The 16,355-nt window shown below is 40.4% G+C and overlaps 1 protein-coding gene across 5 annotated transcripts in view; it reads left to right on the top strand.

The window, feature by feature from the left end:
• The window catches only part of THADA (THADA armadillo repeat containing), a 335,835-nt gene that overhangs the window by 269,160 nt on the left and 50,320 nt on the right, over positions 1-16,355 (top strand). For 4 of the 5 annotated variants that reach the window (XM_039529575.1, XM_039529574.1, XM_039529572.1 and 1 more), the window contains exons 32-35: positions 6,260-6,672; positions 7,231-7,352; positions 13,482-13,554; positions 15,101-15,245. In XM_039529575.1, the coding sequence (XP_039385509.1) occupies positions 6,260-6,672; positions 7,231-7,352; positions 13,482-13,554; positions 15,101-15,245 (753 nt within the window). Of the gene's footprint in view, positions 1-6,259; positions 6,673-7,230; positions 7,353-13,481; positions 13,555-15,100; positions 15,246-16,355 lie in introns of those variants that run through there. The other variant, XM_039529577.1, reaches the window with a different exon arrangement.

Genomic DNA, 16,355 nt, shown 5'->3' with positions numbered 1-16,355 from the left:
GATTTAAAACATATTTTTAGAATGTGCAGACTTTTAGATAGTTTACTCCCACTGACTTTCAACATGAAATTTGGTTGGATTACCCAGTATTCTGGTTTAATAAAATTAGCTCCTTGTCCTGGAAAAGATTGGTATTCTAGGCAAAAAGATGATTTTTCCCTATATATACATAGAATTTGAAAAATCTGTCTCACCTGGCTACTTGCCTAATTAGGTATTTATGGGTGTCATCATCATTTATCATTGCACCTCACAAACATTACTAAACAGCCCAATGAGGAAAGGAAATATTTAGTCCCATTTTACACATAGAGAACTGAGGGACGAAGCATCAGAAAGGGGGGCACCATTGATGCCAGCTCTAGCAGTTTTATCACAAGTCTCACAATATTCAGATTTTTTTTAAAGATTCTTGTGAATTGCTGATTTCTGCCTTCAATCTTATGAAATTTTTCCCTCATCCAAAATGGCCAGCATCCCTCATTATTGTCAACATGACTGAAGCCACATGTCGCCTTCCAACAAGATGACCACCATGTCTCTCTCACCTTTGCAAATGAAAGAAAGGCTGCTCCCAGCAAAAATGATTGCCATCTCCCACTGCTTCAAATAGGGCTGACACCAGCTGCCATCAGGGACAGTGGTGGCACCTTAATCACCATGTGAGGGTCAGGGGACAGGAGAATGCTATTCAGGATAGTGTTATGGAATTGGACAGGGAACTGTGAGGAATCACGAATGTGTAAGAAGCAAGAGGCAGAACAAGGGAAGAGTACAAGGAAATATGTGTTGAGACAGGAGGGAGACTGAGGAGGGTGCAATGGAAAATAAGGGGGCAGGAGGAGTGGGGATAGGAGACAGACTCAGGGCAGTTGCAGGGAATTGTGGGGGCAACGAGAAGACTTGAGGGGGCTGCAGGGGAATGTGGCATAACAGGAAGAATGTGATGGATTGGGGACTCTGAAAGGATATGTGGGAGACCAGTTCATATTGGAGAAGGTGGAGGAGAGGATAGTGGGGGGAACATGGAGAGAAAATGTAAGCGTGCAGGTGCCTATCCTTTGTCTAGTTAGGAGGTAGGAGTGGAGAAGGGTAGAAAGTAGCTCTCCACCCCCAAGGGGATAGGTGAGAGTAAGTGGAGACACTTCTGGTTGTTGAACAGAGAAGTCACATTCAGGGCCAATCAGAGGGAGGGCCAGGAGGGCCATTTGGCCTGGGCCTCAAGCTCAAAGGAGGCCTCAAATTTAGACACTTGATAAATTTCACTACTTGTTTTTATGCGCATCCCTATCGGACCAAAATGTGACACACTCTCTCAGTTTAGAGATGCAAATTTAAGCAAATAAGAGATGTGATTTGGTAAAAGACATATTTTTTTGTTAACTGATATAGATTTTGTCATATTAAAGAGTTAAAATGTTCATAAATATTAATAAAAAGATAACGGTTCTGATGGCGCAAGATAAGATCATGTGTCGTCATTTTTTATTTTTATTATGGCTAGGACCTCAAAAGCTGGAAGTGGCCCAGGCCTCTCTGGGCCTCTGAGGGGGCCTGGTCACATTTTGTGTGTGTGAACTTTGAACATGAAATTATCATAGGAGATTATTATTTGGGAGTAGACAGACAGCTTCTTCCAAAAGGTGAAAAAAATCAGACAGGAGACTAGATAGAGCAACAGAAGTATCTGTATTAAAGTACAATACACTAAGTTTTAAACATTAATTTCAACGTGCATAGGGCTTGTCTTCACTGCAGAGTTAACGTGAGTTATAACTTGAGTCTTGCCTCTAACTTGAGTCCCATTGATACATACACATTCTGAACTCAAGTGTGGTGGTGCAGGGGGTACAGGTTACAGCTCATGTTAGCACAATTTATCAGCTGCTGATCCAATCACTGTACCTCTGGAGTGGTATTTTACAGTGTGGCTGCTCTCATTCGAGCTAGGCTAACTCAAGAGGAGTTAACTCAAGCATATAAAACTTGAGTTAACTATACAATGAAGACATCACCATAGGCTTTTAGATAGGACTAGTAGAACTAAAATGTTCTCTTATTTTAGTTATAAACAGAGTTTGAATTAATTAAAAAAGGTGCTCCTAAACTCGACTCACAAGCCAAGCTCCACTTAACAGTAGACAGTGCTGATGTTCAAAATATCATCACGCAAGCTCTGCTGGGTTTCACTGGAGTCCTCAGGCGTTGCTCACTCTCATTGGGGTTTGGATACACCCATAGGCAGGACTGGACTAAGGCATAGGCAGAAGAGCAGTGTGACTAGGGCCCCGGGTCATGTGATGTCAGGATCTAAGCTTTCATTTAAAAAAAAATGTTTGTTGTCCTTATGGTTGTAAAGAAAAGCTTGAAAATGTGACCATCACGTAACCAATACCATGAGGGCTGCCTGAGCCTGCAGCCGGCCTTCAGTAGAGAGAAGAGAAGCCACCAGGTCTTGCATCCACATTCAGAGTAGACTAGGTAGCTAGCCCCAGTCTTGCCACTTTTGGGTGCAACTACCACCAAGACACTCTTTGCTGCTATTGTGGCTGTGGGAACCCTGCGTGTGGTAGTGTTTCAGAACTGACTAAGGAGAGCACCATGTTTGGACCTGCTAAAACTGAGGGCAGTTCCACATTCCTCTTTCCTTCTACTCTCAGCAGTGGTGGTGGTGGAGGAAAGGCATAGTTGACCAAGAGTGAGGTAGGGCATCCATTCCCAGCTATGATATAGACTGGAATATCTGCGACCACTAAGTTGTTAAATGGTTGGCTAATCAGACAGTCTCCCATCTCAGAGATCCCTTACTATGTTCCACGTGGAGGGAGGCTAGGGGACGGTCTGCCCAGGAAAGTGTCTGAGTTGTTTCTACATTTAGACTTGAATTTGTTTCCTATCCTTGATGGATGATGTATGCAAATAGCATAATTTGTCCCAATTAGATTATGTCATTTTACAGATGGGCATCTATCTCTTCCAAGAGATTTATGCTGCGTAGATTTTTGGTCCTTGAACATCTTCCCTGAGTTTGCTTCTCTACCTAGAATACTTGCATCTATTGTCAAGACTCTGGGGCTTGGTGTAACTAAAGGACTTGTGATATTTCTAATGGTCTAACACAGCAGACAATGGATCATCCATGGAGATATTCAATCCTTAGACTGATTCCAAAGGACAAGAATAAATCTCCGGCGTTCTAGCCTTGTCTGTGCAGAAGACTCAGAGCCTCAATAACTGTAGATATAGATAGACAATGATGTTGCTGTTCTCTGAGCTCCTGTTCCCCTATATCTTTTGTGTAGGGAATAAAACCACTAAGAACACACAAGTCTGGAGCATGCTTAGAGTTCACTGCATCTTTCAATGAGACACCCAGTGATACTCAAATCAAGAGGACATTTAGGAATGGGTACAGAGAAGTTCCTAGAGACTTTAACTAAAACCTGCATGAGTTCCCTAAGAGATGATAACTGGTGGACCTGAAGGAAGTCTTACAAATAGATTATTTTTTAATGTGGTATAATGGCATATTTCCTCATACAGTGTTAATAAATACATTTCACAATTATATAAATCACCAGGGTGTTGTTAGCTTTCAGAAAAGACTCACTCTATACCTCCTTATAATTAGGGCCCCACCAAATTCATGATTCAGTTTAGTAGTTTTTATGTGTTCAGATGTTTACATCTGAAATTTCATGGTGTTGTAACTGTGGGGGTCCCGAACCAAAAAGCAAGCAGGGTGGGAGGGTCGCAAGGCTACTGTAAGTGAGTCATGGGATTGCCACCCTCACTTCTGCCATGCTGCAGGCAGGGGCGCTGCCTTCAGAGCTGGGCAGCCAGAGAGGAAGGATCCTGGCCACGCACCCAGCTCTAAAGCCAGAGCCTTTGCCAGCAGCAGCGTAGAAGTGAGGGTTGCAGGGTATGGGGGAGTTGTTACCATATGTCCTGTTTTCCCGGCAGTCTCCCACCCCACCCAGTGGGGGGCTGACAGCTGGAGCTATTTTACAAGTTCTTGTATTTCACCCATTTGAAATGATGGGATCAATACCCACTGAAGGCCATTTCATAGTGGTTCCTGATTCTGACACAACCACATAATGTATCATTCCACCCTTCCTAAGGAGTTGCCTTTTCCTCCTTTAAAAGCGTTCAAATGCTGTTACTAACAGTATTTAGGTATTTCTGCAGTTTTGGAAGGCCTCATAGGGCAGGGTGGAGTAAAAGTGTATTATTTTTGAGCTCTCAATATGCTAACTTTAATCATTCTTTCTGTCTTTATTGCCACACCACCTTGAGCTTTAATCCTGAGCTTTAAATCTGTGTGATCTTATAAACAAAGCAGGAGGTGACTTGAAAATGACTTGAATGGGAGCTATCCAAGGAACACCTGAATGCTTCAGGAAGTGCTACTGGTGATTTAGCAGGTGCTATTCTTCCTTCCAAATTAGTACTGATGCAGTGATGGTAGGGGACAGTGAGCTGATGGAGCTGATGTGTTTCAGTTCAGTTGTAAATCCAGGTTCCTAACCAGTTCTAATCATGTTGACTAACTCTGGTAATTCCATTCTGCCATCCTTATTTCCTTCTGCAGTTTCAAATGAATAAGGGATTCTTCGCTTCCTGACTGGCTAGATGAGAGTAGATCACAAGTGAGAGGAAAACACCTACCAGCATTGCTGTGGGAGATGCTAATATATCCATGACTTCATGGAGCCTCCCCAAGATATTTTATGGAATTTATGTTTTTCATTTAGAAACCAGATGTCCTTGGGTGAAGTAGTATCTATTTTCCCCATATATAGTAAATACATTAAAAGATTCTGAGGCATTCAGATATTACAATGATGGGAACCATGTTAATATCCTGTGGGAGAGGGGCAGTTCCTTCTCATCCCAGTCAAGTACTGAGGGTCACCTCATTTGTTCCTTGTTTGTACTTCCTCCTTCATTCTTGAGGCTCCTTGTTGCATCTGTCACCATCCGGGTTAAGGAGGACTCAACAAAACTCCCTTTGCTGCTTGCAAACATCACTGCTTAGTCAGCCATGGGTGGTTCCTGTTCCCTCTTGCAGCAGCTGATCACCCGGACTATGCAGAATGTTTTTGTTTGTTTGGTATTTTAATAACAGACACAGACATTTACTTTGGTAATTAATGTGTTTATCGGTTTAGTCAAAAGTTTTGAGTTTGGCCAAAGAAAAGAGTTAAGCAGAAAAATAAATATTTCTATAAAAGCCTGGAAAAATGTCTTTATGCCGAGTATAAAAACAAGAATATTTTCACTATATTGAGATAAGAGGTATTTATTTTTGTGGAGAATAATTTTGGAGAGAATATGGAGCATTGTTGGTATCCTAAGGCAAAGCAAATATGCAAAAATATTACCAAGTGGGCCTGAAGTTCCTGTTTTAAGGTTTCCAATACTAACAGGACATTATTTGAAACATGAAGAATTAGGTACAAATTATCCAATCTCCCACCATACACAAGGAAGCCGGAAATCATCCAAATACAGAAAAAGTGTCTGGTATGTGTAGAAAAAGGAGAGAGATACCAGAATGACATTATCCCCCTGCAACATGCAGTGTAAGCCCGATAGATGTTTGGCCCTGCATTTTTGAGGTGTCAGAATAATTCCCCTCAAAATCTATGGGCATTTACTCCATAAGCTTATGCTGTCCCTAAAGCCTTGCAAAGCTATAATGAAAGCTTACTGACTAGGTGTAAAATCTGCTCACCCTGTTGTACCATGAACCATACCATATGTCCCTGAAAAAAATTACTTGTTTTGAGCAAGGGGGCAAGTGAAATTTTGCATGTCTAAAATACCATTGTGGACAGCTCTGAAGCAATCTGAGGACACAGACTCTCTAAATATGAGGCCTTTAGTTTTGGAACCAAAATGCTTGAACTTGAAACTTTTTCTCATTTATATGATTAGTTTATACTGTACAGTTGAGAGAGTTTAGTACTATATTATGACAGTTTATAAAAATGTTTCTTTATTTTTTGAGTTATTAGTCTTTAAACATAAATACATATGACAAGGCATCTGTGACAGTAATTTTATAAATCAGATCACTTCAAAGCAAAGAAGGAAAATAACTTTGTTTTCACTTTAGCATCTGCATTTATGTGGTGGCCATTTTTTCAAACCTCAGGATTTTTAATTACATAGAATCCTTTAGTTGTCAAGAATACATGTATAATGTCAATTTGTATTTTTATTTATTTATTTATTTTACATTCTATTTCAGGAATAGAGTTATTTGGCTTTTGGGAGGAAATAAGTAAGGTTATCTCAGCTTCTGAGCTGATGACAGGTATCCACTACTTCTCTGCGATACCAGGATTCACACAGTATCTTCAGAGTATCACCAAACTTGTAATCTCTGTGCTCTCAGTGGCTGCAGATCCTGACTTCTCAAACAGTAGTTCACCTGTTGCAGAGCAAATGATGAATCCTTCTTCAATGGTAGTTCACTTGCTTCAATCTGACTTTCACGAAGTGCGTCTGCCAATGTTGGAAGCAGTGCTGCTATGGTGGAAGCAGGTAAATTCTAAGCAGGCTACAGAGGAAAAGATAGGTCCATTGTCCTTACTTTCTGATTTGGAGGTGACTCTTCTTAGGATGGCTATGAAGGAAAAGCATCCAGAATGTTTTTGTAAGGTAGGAACCATTCATTTTTCTCAAGATTTGAAATGTTTTCAGTAAATGTGTCTAATTCTTTTCAAAAAATGCTCCTGCTGTATTTTTGAGCATGTCTTTTTTGTATTATATTCAGTATAACATGGGTCTCTTTCTCTTAATATTACCCAGGAATTTTACTTTGATTTTGCAATAGAGAGATAGAAGTCCATTTTCTTGCTTAAAAGTAAAACTTCCACTGTCTGATATTTATATCCTTATCGCTTTTCTAGTCCTGCTGGGAAACCTACATTTTTTCACCATGGTTTGGTGCCTGTACATTATGTCAACAATTTGTTAGAAGTGAATCTGTGCATTTGAGAATTAAATACAAAATATGTGGACTTGTATTTATTTTACATAAACTACACTATTGGTTTGAAGCCCATCACCCAGTTACTAGATATAGATAGGTATATAGATCAATACATCTAAAATATAATTGTGATAAATTCATTGCTGATAAAACAGAAAAAAATATACAGCTGGCGTCACTGTTTTTTTACTTACCAGTATTTTGTTTGTGGATTCTACATGCAGGTCCTAGAAATTCTTCATTGTATGGATCTCAGAAACGTGCTTCCAAGGACAGAAGATTCTATAAAAATGAATCCAAAAGAGTTCGTAAACTGGGCTATGAATATCATAAGTGCCTCTGACAGGTATAGTCTCCATCTTTGCATTTTACCAATCTATTAAAATATACATTGTTTGCAGTTTTAAATAAGTCTCTTCAGAATTGAAGGAATATTTAATGTGGAAAGAAATAATTCAGTACTTCAATAAACCCCAAACCTAAAAATAAAATTTAAAAAAAGGTTTTCTTTCTGTTTACAAAATAGGTGTTTCACAGAAGTGAGTGGTTATTACAGAGAGATAGGGAGCATGTGTGCTGTATTTTTGGATAAGTGTATCTGGCTCTGAATTATCTAAAGCGGTCCCAGACCAGGAAGCGAACATTCGATAAATGAGTGAATAATAATCAATTGGGAATTAACAAGATGCTGCAGCTGTCAGATGGTGGGGCCAGTGTATATCATATGACACTTCCCAAACAGTAATCAGTGAACACCATGTCACGTACAATTACTTCTCCCAAATGCACTCTGATTCACACTGGGTCTCTCATTCATTTGTGTAGATTAAAAAGGTTCTATTCTACGGTTTCACATCTGTGGATCTGCCTAGAGACTATCAAATTCTGTAATTCACAACAGTATTGTTTGTAAGAAACTATATTGGTGATTTAAGATTTTTACTGGAATTGCAAGAATTGACAGGATTGCTCATGACTTTATTATCTAAAATAGGCCATCAAGAGATTTTAAAAAAGAGAAGGATTAACCCAAAGGCATTCAGTTTTATTGCTGTGTTTTCCCATTGGTCACCTGGTTTTTTATATATATATATATATCTGTATAATTATAATGGTAAATTCTGGCCATCAGGCAGATACTACTTTCAGATGTTTTCTGAATGAACTGGAATCCCTTATACACCTCTACCCTGATATAACGCGACCCGATATAACAGGAATTTGGATATAGCGCGGTAAGGCGGTGCTCCAGGGGGGCAGCGGGGCTGCGCACTCTGGCAGATCAGCAAGTTCGATATAACACGGTTTCACCTATAACGCGGTAAGATTTTTTGGCTCCCGAGGACAGCATTATATCGGGGTAGAGGTGTACTTAAATACACGCCTTCAGTTGAGTAGGTACAAGGCATACGAGTAGGTACAAACTGTGATGCTCTCTTCCTTTCGTTAGCTTCTGAGAACATGTATGATGCACTGTATGGTCTAGATATGTGGGGTTCAGCTGAGCTGCACTGTCTTTGGCACATTACCCAATTTGGGTGGGATAAATGTGTCTCAAGTCAAGAGCCTTTAGGACTCTTAGAGGCAGTGTTTCAGAAGGGACTTGAGAGAGGAATAGTCATGTTAACTGGTAACTCAGATACCACTGTGTAATAATTACTTGAATAGTCTAGCTTTTTAATGGCAAACACTGTAATTATTTGTTTCTCTCTGTCATTTCATAATATCTTCTTAGAATTGTAATTTTTTTCACAAATGTTTATATATTTTCATTATACTGATCCTGTTAGCTTGCTACAGGATATGCAGATTGCTTAAAAGTTGTCAAAGTTTAAATGGATAAATTGAAGCAGAAAGCTCTTAAATTAAATACATGTCCTGAAACCAAGGTTGCATGGCTACCACTGTTGAATGAAATTGTTGAAGAACCTGACTATGGTGGTTCTTCGAGTGCAGGTCCATATGTGTGTTCCATGGGTGCCATGCACCTGAGTCCAGATATTCCAACAAGCAGTATGCATTAGCCTGCACATGCGCAGTAGATCTCCTTGTCACGACAGACAGTTGACTCTTGGAAATTATCCATCAACAATACTCCATTGAGTTTCTCTCCTGCTCTCACAAAACCCTTTCCTGGTCCCCCTTCAGGAACCACTCTCTGTAGGTGACTCTTTATCAAGAGATGAACTCCCTCCTACAATGAGGGGCAATAGAACATATGTCACCTCAATATAAGGGAGAGAGTTCTATTCCCTGTATTTCCTAATGTCCCAAAAAGACAGAGGATGGAGACCCATTCTGGACCTTCATCAACTAAACGTGTTTATTTGAAAGCTGAAATTCAGGATGGTTATGTCAGCATCAATAATCCCCCTCCTTACAGGAAAGGATGTGGTTTGCGGCTCTCAACATGAAGGATCCATGCTTTCATGTAGGCATTTATCCCTCCCACAGAAGGTTCCTGCAGTTTATGGTGGGCCAAGAACATGTCTTATTCAGAGTCCTTCCATTTGGCTAGCAACCGCAGCCAGTGTATTTACAAAGGTTTTCTCTTTGGTGGGAGCCCATTATGAGACATCAGAGTTACAGTTTTCCCATGTCTGGACGATTGGCTCTTGGTAGGTCGACAGAGTTTCTGCTCCATCTTCTAGCAGCTCTGCGCATCTGCATAAACAAAGAAATGTCCGTTTTATCACCCGCACAGATGATAAACTTCATTGGAGTAACACTGGTCTGTGTCTGTTTCTGTAAGAGTTTTCCTTCCCACAGAATGGTTTCAGTTAATGAGCAGCCTGATAGCACAGATTAGACCAAGGACTACAGTCAGAATGTGGCCCTCGCTTTTTGCCATATGGCCTCATGCATTTATGTGATGCCATTCATCAGGCTTCATCTACGATGTCTACATGCCTGGCTTCAGTCGATCTACGCATTAGACAAAGATCACATCAACTCTAGTATGACTGTTCCTGCCAGAGGCATCACCTCGTTCATGTGGTGGCCAAACCTGGAGAGAATGAGAATGGGCATTCCCTTCAACACTGCCACCATCGTAACAGATGCTTCCCTTCTGAGTTGAGGTGCTCACCTGAACAATCACACTGCACAAGGTACAGGGACTCATGGGAGGCCAGACTGCACATCAGCATAGTAGAACTGAGGGCAGTCTGCCTGGCTTGCCGAGCCTTTCTCCCACGTATACGTTCACTCCATATCCAAGTGATGTCAGACAACATCACCACAATCTTTCGCATAAACTAATGAACAAGATCTCTTCCCCTTTGCCTGGAAGCAGTTAGGCTTTGGAACTGGTGAATCAGAAACGGCATCACTATCGTAGCCACATTCTTCCCAGGTGCTCAGTACTCTTCAGCAGACAATGTGAGCAGGCACTTTTCTGCAGACCACGAGTGGGAGATTCATGACTCTGTCATGAGTGAAATATTCAATGGGTTACATCTCAATGAGATTTCTTTGCATCCCAAATGAACAGAAAGCTTCCCTTGTACTGCTCCTGAGGAGCTATGGGTCACAACTCCCAGGGTGACGCTTTGTCATGGACAAACAATCTCAGCTATGCCTTTCCTCCCTTTCTCCTGTTACCAAAGGTCCTGAGAAAGATCTGGTACGACAGGGCCAGAGTCATTTGCCTTGCTCCCAATTGGCCCAAGCAGCTTTGGTGCCAGAACTCTTGAAAATATCAGCCTCCCCTCCCCCAAGCAGAATCTGCCCCTTCCTGGACCTCCTAACTCAGAAGTGGGGGCAGAATCAGACACCCCAGTCTGGACTCCCGCCATCTCATAGCCTGTTGTGTGGATGGTCATCAGAAATAGAACGCTCCTGTTCAGCACCTATTCAGGCTATCCTTACACAAAGTAGGAAATATTCAACTAGGACCTGCTACCTAGCTAAATGGAGACATTTTTCTACCTGGATGCAACATAATCAATCTTCTCCATGCACTGCACATACTCCAGTTTTTTAGGTTATCTCCTGTTTCTAAAAACTCAGGTCTCTCCATTAGTGAGCTGCAAGTCATTCTTGCAGCAATTAGCGCCAGAAGACATTCTGTTTTCACCATCCAGCTACAGTAAGATTCATGAGGGGCCTAATCAGGACCATTCCACCAGTGGTCAAACCTACATTTCAATGGGACCTCAATCTTGTCCTGTCAGCACTCACTAGACCACTGTTTGAACCCTTGGTGACATGCTTCATGTCTCACCTGGCCATGAAAGTTTCATTTTTAGTTGCTAGAGAGACAAGGTGGGTGAGGTAATATCTTTTATTAGACCAACTTCTGTTGGTGAGAGAGACAAGCTTTTGAGCCACACAGAGCTCTTCTTCGGGTCTGGGAAAGGTACTCCCAGTGTCACAGCAAAATGTAATGTGTTTAGCAGAAGCAGTTAGCACATATTGTAAGGGAACATTCAAGGTAGAGTGACCCATTAACACCTCTGCGGTCCTTGGACAAAAAGAGTGGGTTAGTGGGTTAAAGATTGTTGTAATAAGCCAAAAATCCAATGTCTCTGTTCAATTCATGATGTTTAGTGTCTAGCAGAGTAATGAATGTAAGCTCCCAAGTTTGTCTTTTGAAAGAGTTGTGCAAGTTTTCTTTGAGGATGAGTACTAATAGGTCAGATGCTGTGAGTACCTTTCCCAGACCTGAAGAAGAGCACTGTGTGGCTCAGAAGCTTGTCTCTCTCACCAACAGAAGTTGGTCCAATAAAAGATATTACCTCACCCATCTTGTCTCTCTATTATCTTGGGACTGACATGTCCACAACACACTGCATAATACAACAATTTTTAGTTGCTATCACTTCAGCCAGGAGGGATGAGTGACTTGGGAGCTCTCGTGGCAGACTCTTTTTAGATGGTTTTTCACAGGGAAAAGGTATCCCTTCATCTCCATCCTAGGTTCCTCCCCAAGGTTATTTCTGAATTCCATGTCAACTAGAATATCCAATTATCTGTCCCTTATCAAAAACCCCACACTTTTGCTAAAGAGAAGAAACTTATTTTCCTCAATCTCAGACGTGCGCTGGCATTCTAGCTGCAAAGGACTAAACCTATAAGAAAATCACCAAGACTTTTTCTTGCCATAGAAGAAAGACCATGAGGTCAAGCAATATCCACAGCAGAGGCCTGAACTGGCGCATAATGTCTAGCGAACATGTGGATGGTGCTCCAGGATTCAGCAGTGAGAACTGCAGTACTGCAAGCATCTTTGCTGCCAACTTCCCCCCACCTCTTATCCCAGTCTGAGCACTGCTTGTCAATCACCCACATGTGGAATACACATAGGGACCAGCACTTGAAGAAGAAATGGAGGTTACTTACTTGTAACTGGAAGTTCTTTGAGATGTGTGGTCCCTATCAGTATTCCCCTATCTGCCCTCCATCCCTTCTGCTTTGGATCCTATTGGATTCTTGGTCAGAAGAGGAATCGGAGAGGCATCGGCCCACATTGCCTCTTGTGCCCTTGGTTGGGACAAGGAGATCTACTGTGCATGTGCAGGCCAATGGACAATGCTTATTAGAACTTCCGGACTTGGGTGCATGGCGCACATGTGAAGCCACATGTGGAATACAGATAGGGACTATACATCTCACAGAACTCCCAGTTACAGGTAAGTAACCTCCATTTACGCCTACACTAACTTTTTTTCCCCTTAAATTTCCATCATTCTACTCTCACTGTGGCAACTCTACCAATGCAATCAATAGTGAAAGCAATTGTCAAGACTCACTGCCAGCATTTCAACTATGGTGCCATCTAACCATATTAGAGGACTTTGTGGGTAAAATTCAGGCAGTTGACCTACATCAGCGCTTCCACCAGCACTAGAAATGGTGGAAGAGCAATGATAGGACTCTTGAAGAAAACTGTTGACGTAGACAAAACTTTAAAAGGTCTGTGCTTCATTTATCACTTGAAAGAGCATGAAAGAATACTACTGTCTTTGTATGTTGACTTGGGATCTGCATATGTATGTGTTATGTATACTCTAAAGGAAGTGGCTAGATAGGAAGAAAATCGATTCTAGGGAAGTTAAAAGAACAGTTTATGTCCATTTGCATATTAACTTTAAATGCAGCAAAAATTGAGAACTGTAAAGACCATTGTGTGCTCAGTTTGTAATCTAACCTTTAAAAAACCCTATTTGAACATGACGAATACCTGAAGTATAATGATAACTGCAGGTTTATATTCATGAAACACAAATCCTCATGACTAAACCAAAAAAACAAATGTTATTTCTCATCTGGATGTGTGTTCAGGTGCTGAACATTCATAACAGATTAGATTGTGTTGGGTTTCAAGCTGGCTGCAGCTAACTGTGTATAATGTGTTCAGCAAGTGAGAAGGTATTTTAATATTTGCTGCCAGTGATTTTAAGTGTTTTTAGATGTGAGGCGATGGCAAAATGTACTGTATTTTTATGATGTGTTCTTTACCTTATTTTTACAGCATTAAAATTCAAAGTGTAGCTCTCAAATTAGCCTCAAAGTTGGTCACCCATCTTGTACAGAATTGCCAAGAGGTAAGGAGATTTGTTTCTCAATCCCAAGCATATTGCTTTTTAATGTTTTGTTAGTTTGTTTTATTGTGATAGAAGGGTTGAATGGTTTTTCTTGGACAGAAATCCCTTTAACGCCCATTTGGTTTAATTGTATCTGTAGTGTTAGTTGTTCTTTGTTATGTTAGTGTGTCTCTCCCTCTGTGTACACTGCCACATTATGAACTGGAAGCCATATCAGCATTATTTTAATATTTCAGTCTCTCAGTAAGTTGAATTTGAATACATAAAATACATCTTTTAAGTGCTAGTGGATTCAATGTGCATCTGACTTCTGATTTCTCCTTTTATGGTCAATTTTATTGTCCTCATTCATAGTCACTCTGCATTGGAGAGAAAAAAATAATTAACATGCATATCCATAACATGAATCCAGTAATAATCCACGTAGCTCAAAGTGTATTGTATTTCTGGGAAATGAATATTGAGATTCAAACTTAGGGAAAAAAGGAAATGCAAAGCTTTGACTGCTGCCCTTTCCATCCCCAGCATATGCAGTATCACCTGCTGTATGCCTAAAACCTTGAGTCACATTGTAGGAACAGCAGGTGAAGCTATGTACAGAGATGCAGACTTAATTGCCTTTTAATATTAGTGTTTAACATACTAGAGAGAGGTAATAAGTCCTCATAATGTTATCTGCCCTTATAAATATTATAAATACAGATTATTAACCCAGAAGATTTACTTCCATTTTGAATTGGTAATTTGCAAATCCATTAATACTGTATATAAAGAGCAATGTTACTGGAGATATTAATGTCTGTCAGATGTCCATGCGTGTACATACATGTGCAGATAGATAGATATAGATTTTGGGTTATTTTTAAAACATATTGAAATACCACAATTTTTTCATTATAAAAATGTTCTATGTACAGTAATTGCTTTTTCTAAATGGAAAACTTTTAAAAAATATACCAGAATACCCGACAGAAGTAGTCTATACTGTGTGCTAATGGCCTGCAGTGTCTCATTTAAAAAAAAAAAAAGTAGAAGAATTGAAACAATTACTTCTTATTTTTTTGCATCCTCTTAGCTTAAAAAATGGCAGAATGTACATTTTTCAGATTTTGAAATATAAAATAACTGTGTAAACCTCATTTCACAGGAGATAACTTATTTGCCAAGTTTAAATCTGGAATATATTGTTACAATAAAATTTATGATGAACCTTGAAAAAAGAAGTTTATAGTGGAACTGTTGGCACAACCTAACCTATAGCAATGCTAACAAGAATTGCTATGATAATCAGTGTAAATCATGGAGTCTTAAAACTGTTACCTATATATGGAATATTTTATATTCATTACTAAAGCATGATGAGTGATTTGCACCTATTTAAGTAGTTCTTTTTATTTGATTTGCATTCTATGGCTCATTATTGGCAGGGAGGACTTTGGCTGCTGCTTTAGAAAAAAGTTAATTTAACAGTTTGTAGTTTAGTGTGATCCAGAATCCGCTCTAAATTGTACAGTTGAATACCTCACATGCATTTCTGTGCTTTCAGGTTATGGAATCTGAAATGAGACAGTGGATTCAGTTAGTAACTTCTTGTTGTGGAGATGAGGAACAAACAGATATACGATTGGCAGCTGCAGAAGTCCTCGTAAATATTACACCACTTTTCCTGACCAATCAGAAACTTATCCTTGGTGAGTAAATTTTAGGATTAAGCACTTTAGAGACTGGAATAAATGAAACTCAACAGTACATGATATTTTATATATTGAATGTGTTGTGATACAGCATGGCCAGAGGGCAGCAGGAGAGGGTTAGAAGGGAGTCTTATTCCCTGTAAGGGGAAGAAAGTTTGCTATAGATTAACTAGAGCACCTGATGCCAATTAGAGCACCAGAAACCAGTTAGAGCACCTGAAGCCAGTCACATGATAAAAACCCATGCTTCAATCAGACAGTGTGGGAGTAGGAGCAGAAAGGATTGGTGTTGGAGCAGAGAACAGTTTGAAGGGAAGCAGAGGACAGTTTGAAGAAGTGCTGCAGTGGGCTAAGAAGTCCTAGACCCTAGGTAAGGGGCACCTGGCTTGTGCAGAGGGAGGGCAGGAAGCCCCCCCACAAGCTGAAGGGCAGGAGAGGGAAGTAGCCCAAGGAAAGGAACTGTCAGTTCAAGTGGTTCACCACTGTCCTCAGGGCCCCTGGGCTGGGACCTGGAGTAGAGGGCGGGCCCAGGTCCCTCCCTCTCCACTCCCCTCCTCTAGGACACTAGTGGGGCAGTTAATATTCCAATTCAGGGGCAAGAAATGGCGCCCTGAGCCCCCCCAAAGAAGAGAAAGCACAAGACCCATCATAATAGTGCTAGGAATTTGCCACAGTGTTTTAATCATATCAATCAGTTATTCTGAAAGACTTAAAAGGGTATTATACACTTTAAATTGACCCTTTCAATATTGGAACAGCTGATTGTGTGTTTCATCTTACTGAATTAATGTGGAACAATAATTTACTAGAGAGCTCTTTAGTGTAGCAGAAAAAAGACATAACAAGATGCAATGGCTGAAAGTTGAAACTGTGAAAATTCAGTTAACCACCGGCACACCTTACAAAGAGATGTGAATTTTCCATTACTTGAAATTTTGAAATCAAGATTGGATGTCTTTTTTTAGAATATGCTCTAGTTCAACCACAGGTTATTGCATTCAAAGCAGGAATTACTAGATGAAGTTCTATGGACTGTGTTAATCAGGAAATCTCTTCTGGCCTCAAAATCTATGGTGGAATCCTGGCCCCACTGAAGTCAATGGTAAG

The sequence above is a fragment of the Mauremys reevesii genome, linkage group 3 (genome assembly GCF_016161935.1).
Source record: "Mauremys reevesii isolate NIE-2019 linkage group 3, ASM1616193v1, whole genome shotgun sequence".
Taxonomy (NCBI): Eukaryota; Metazoa; Chordata; order Testudines; family Geoemydidae; genus Mauremys; species Mauremys reevesii.
The sequence above is the reverse complement of the archived record's forward strand: the minus strand, read 5'-3'. Positions and strand labels throughout refer to the sequence as shown.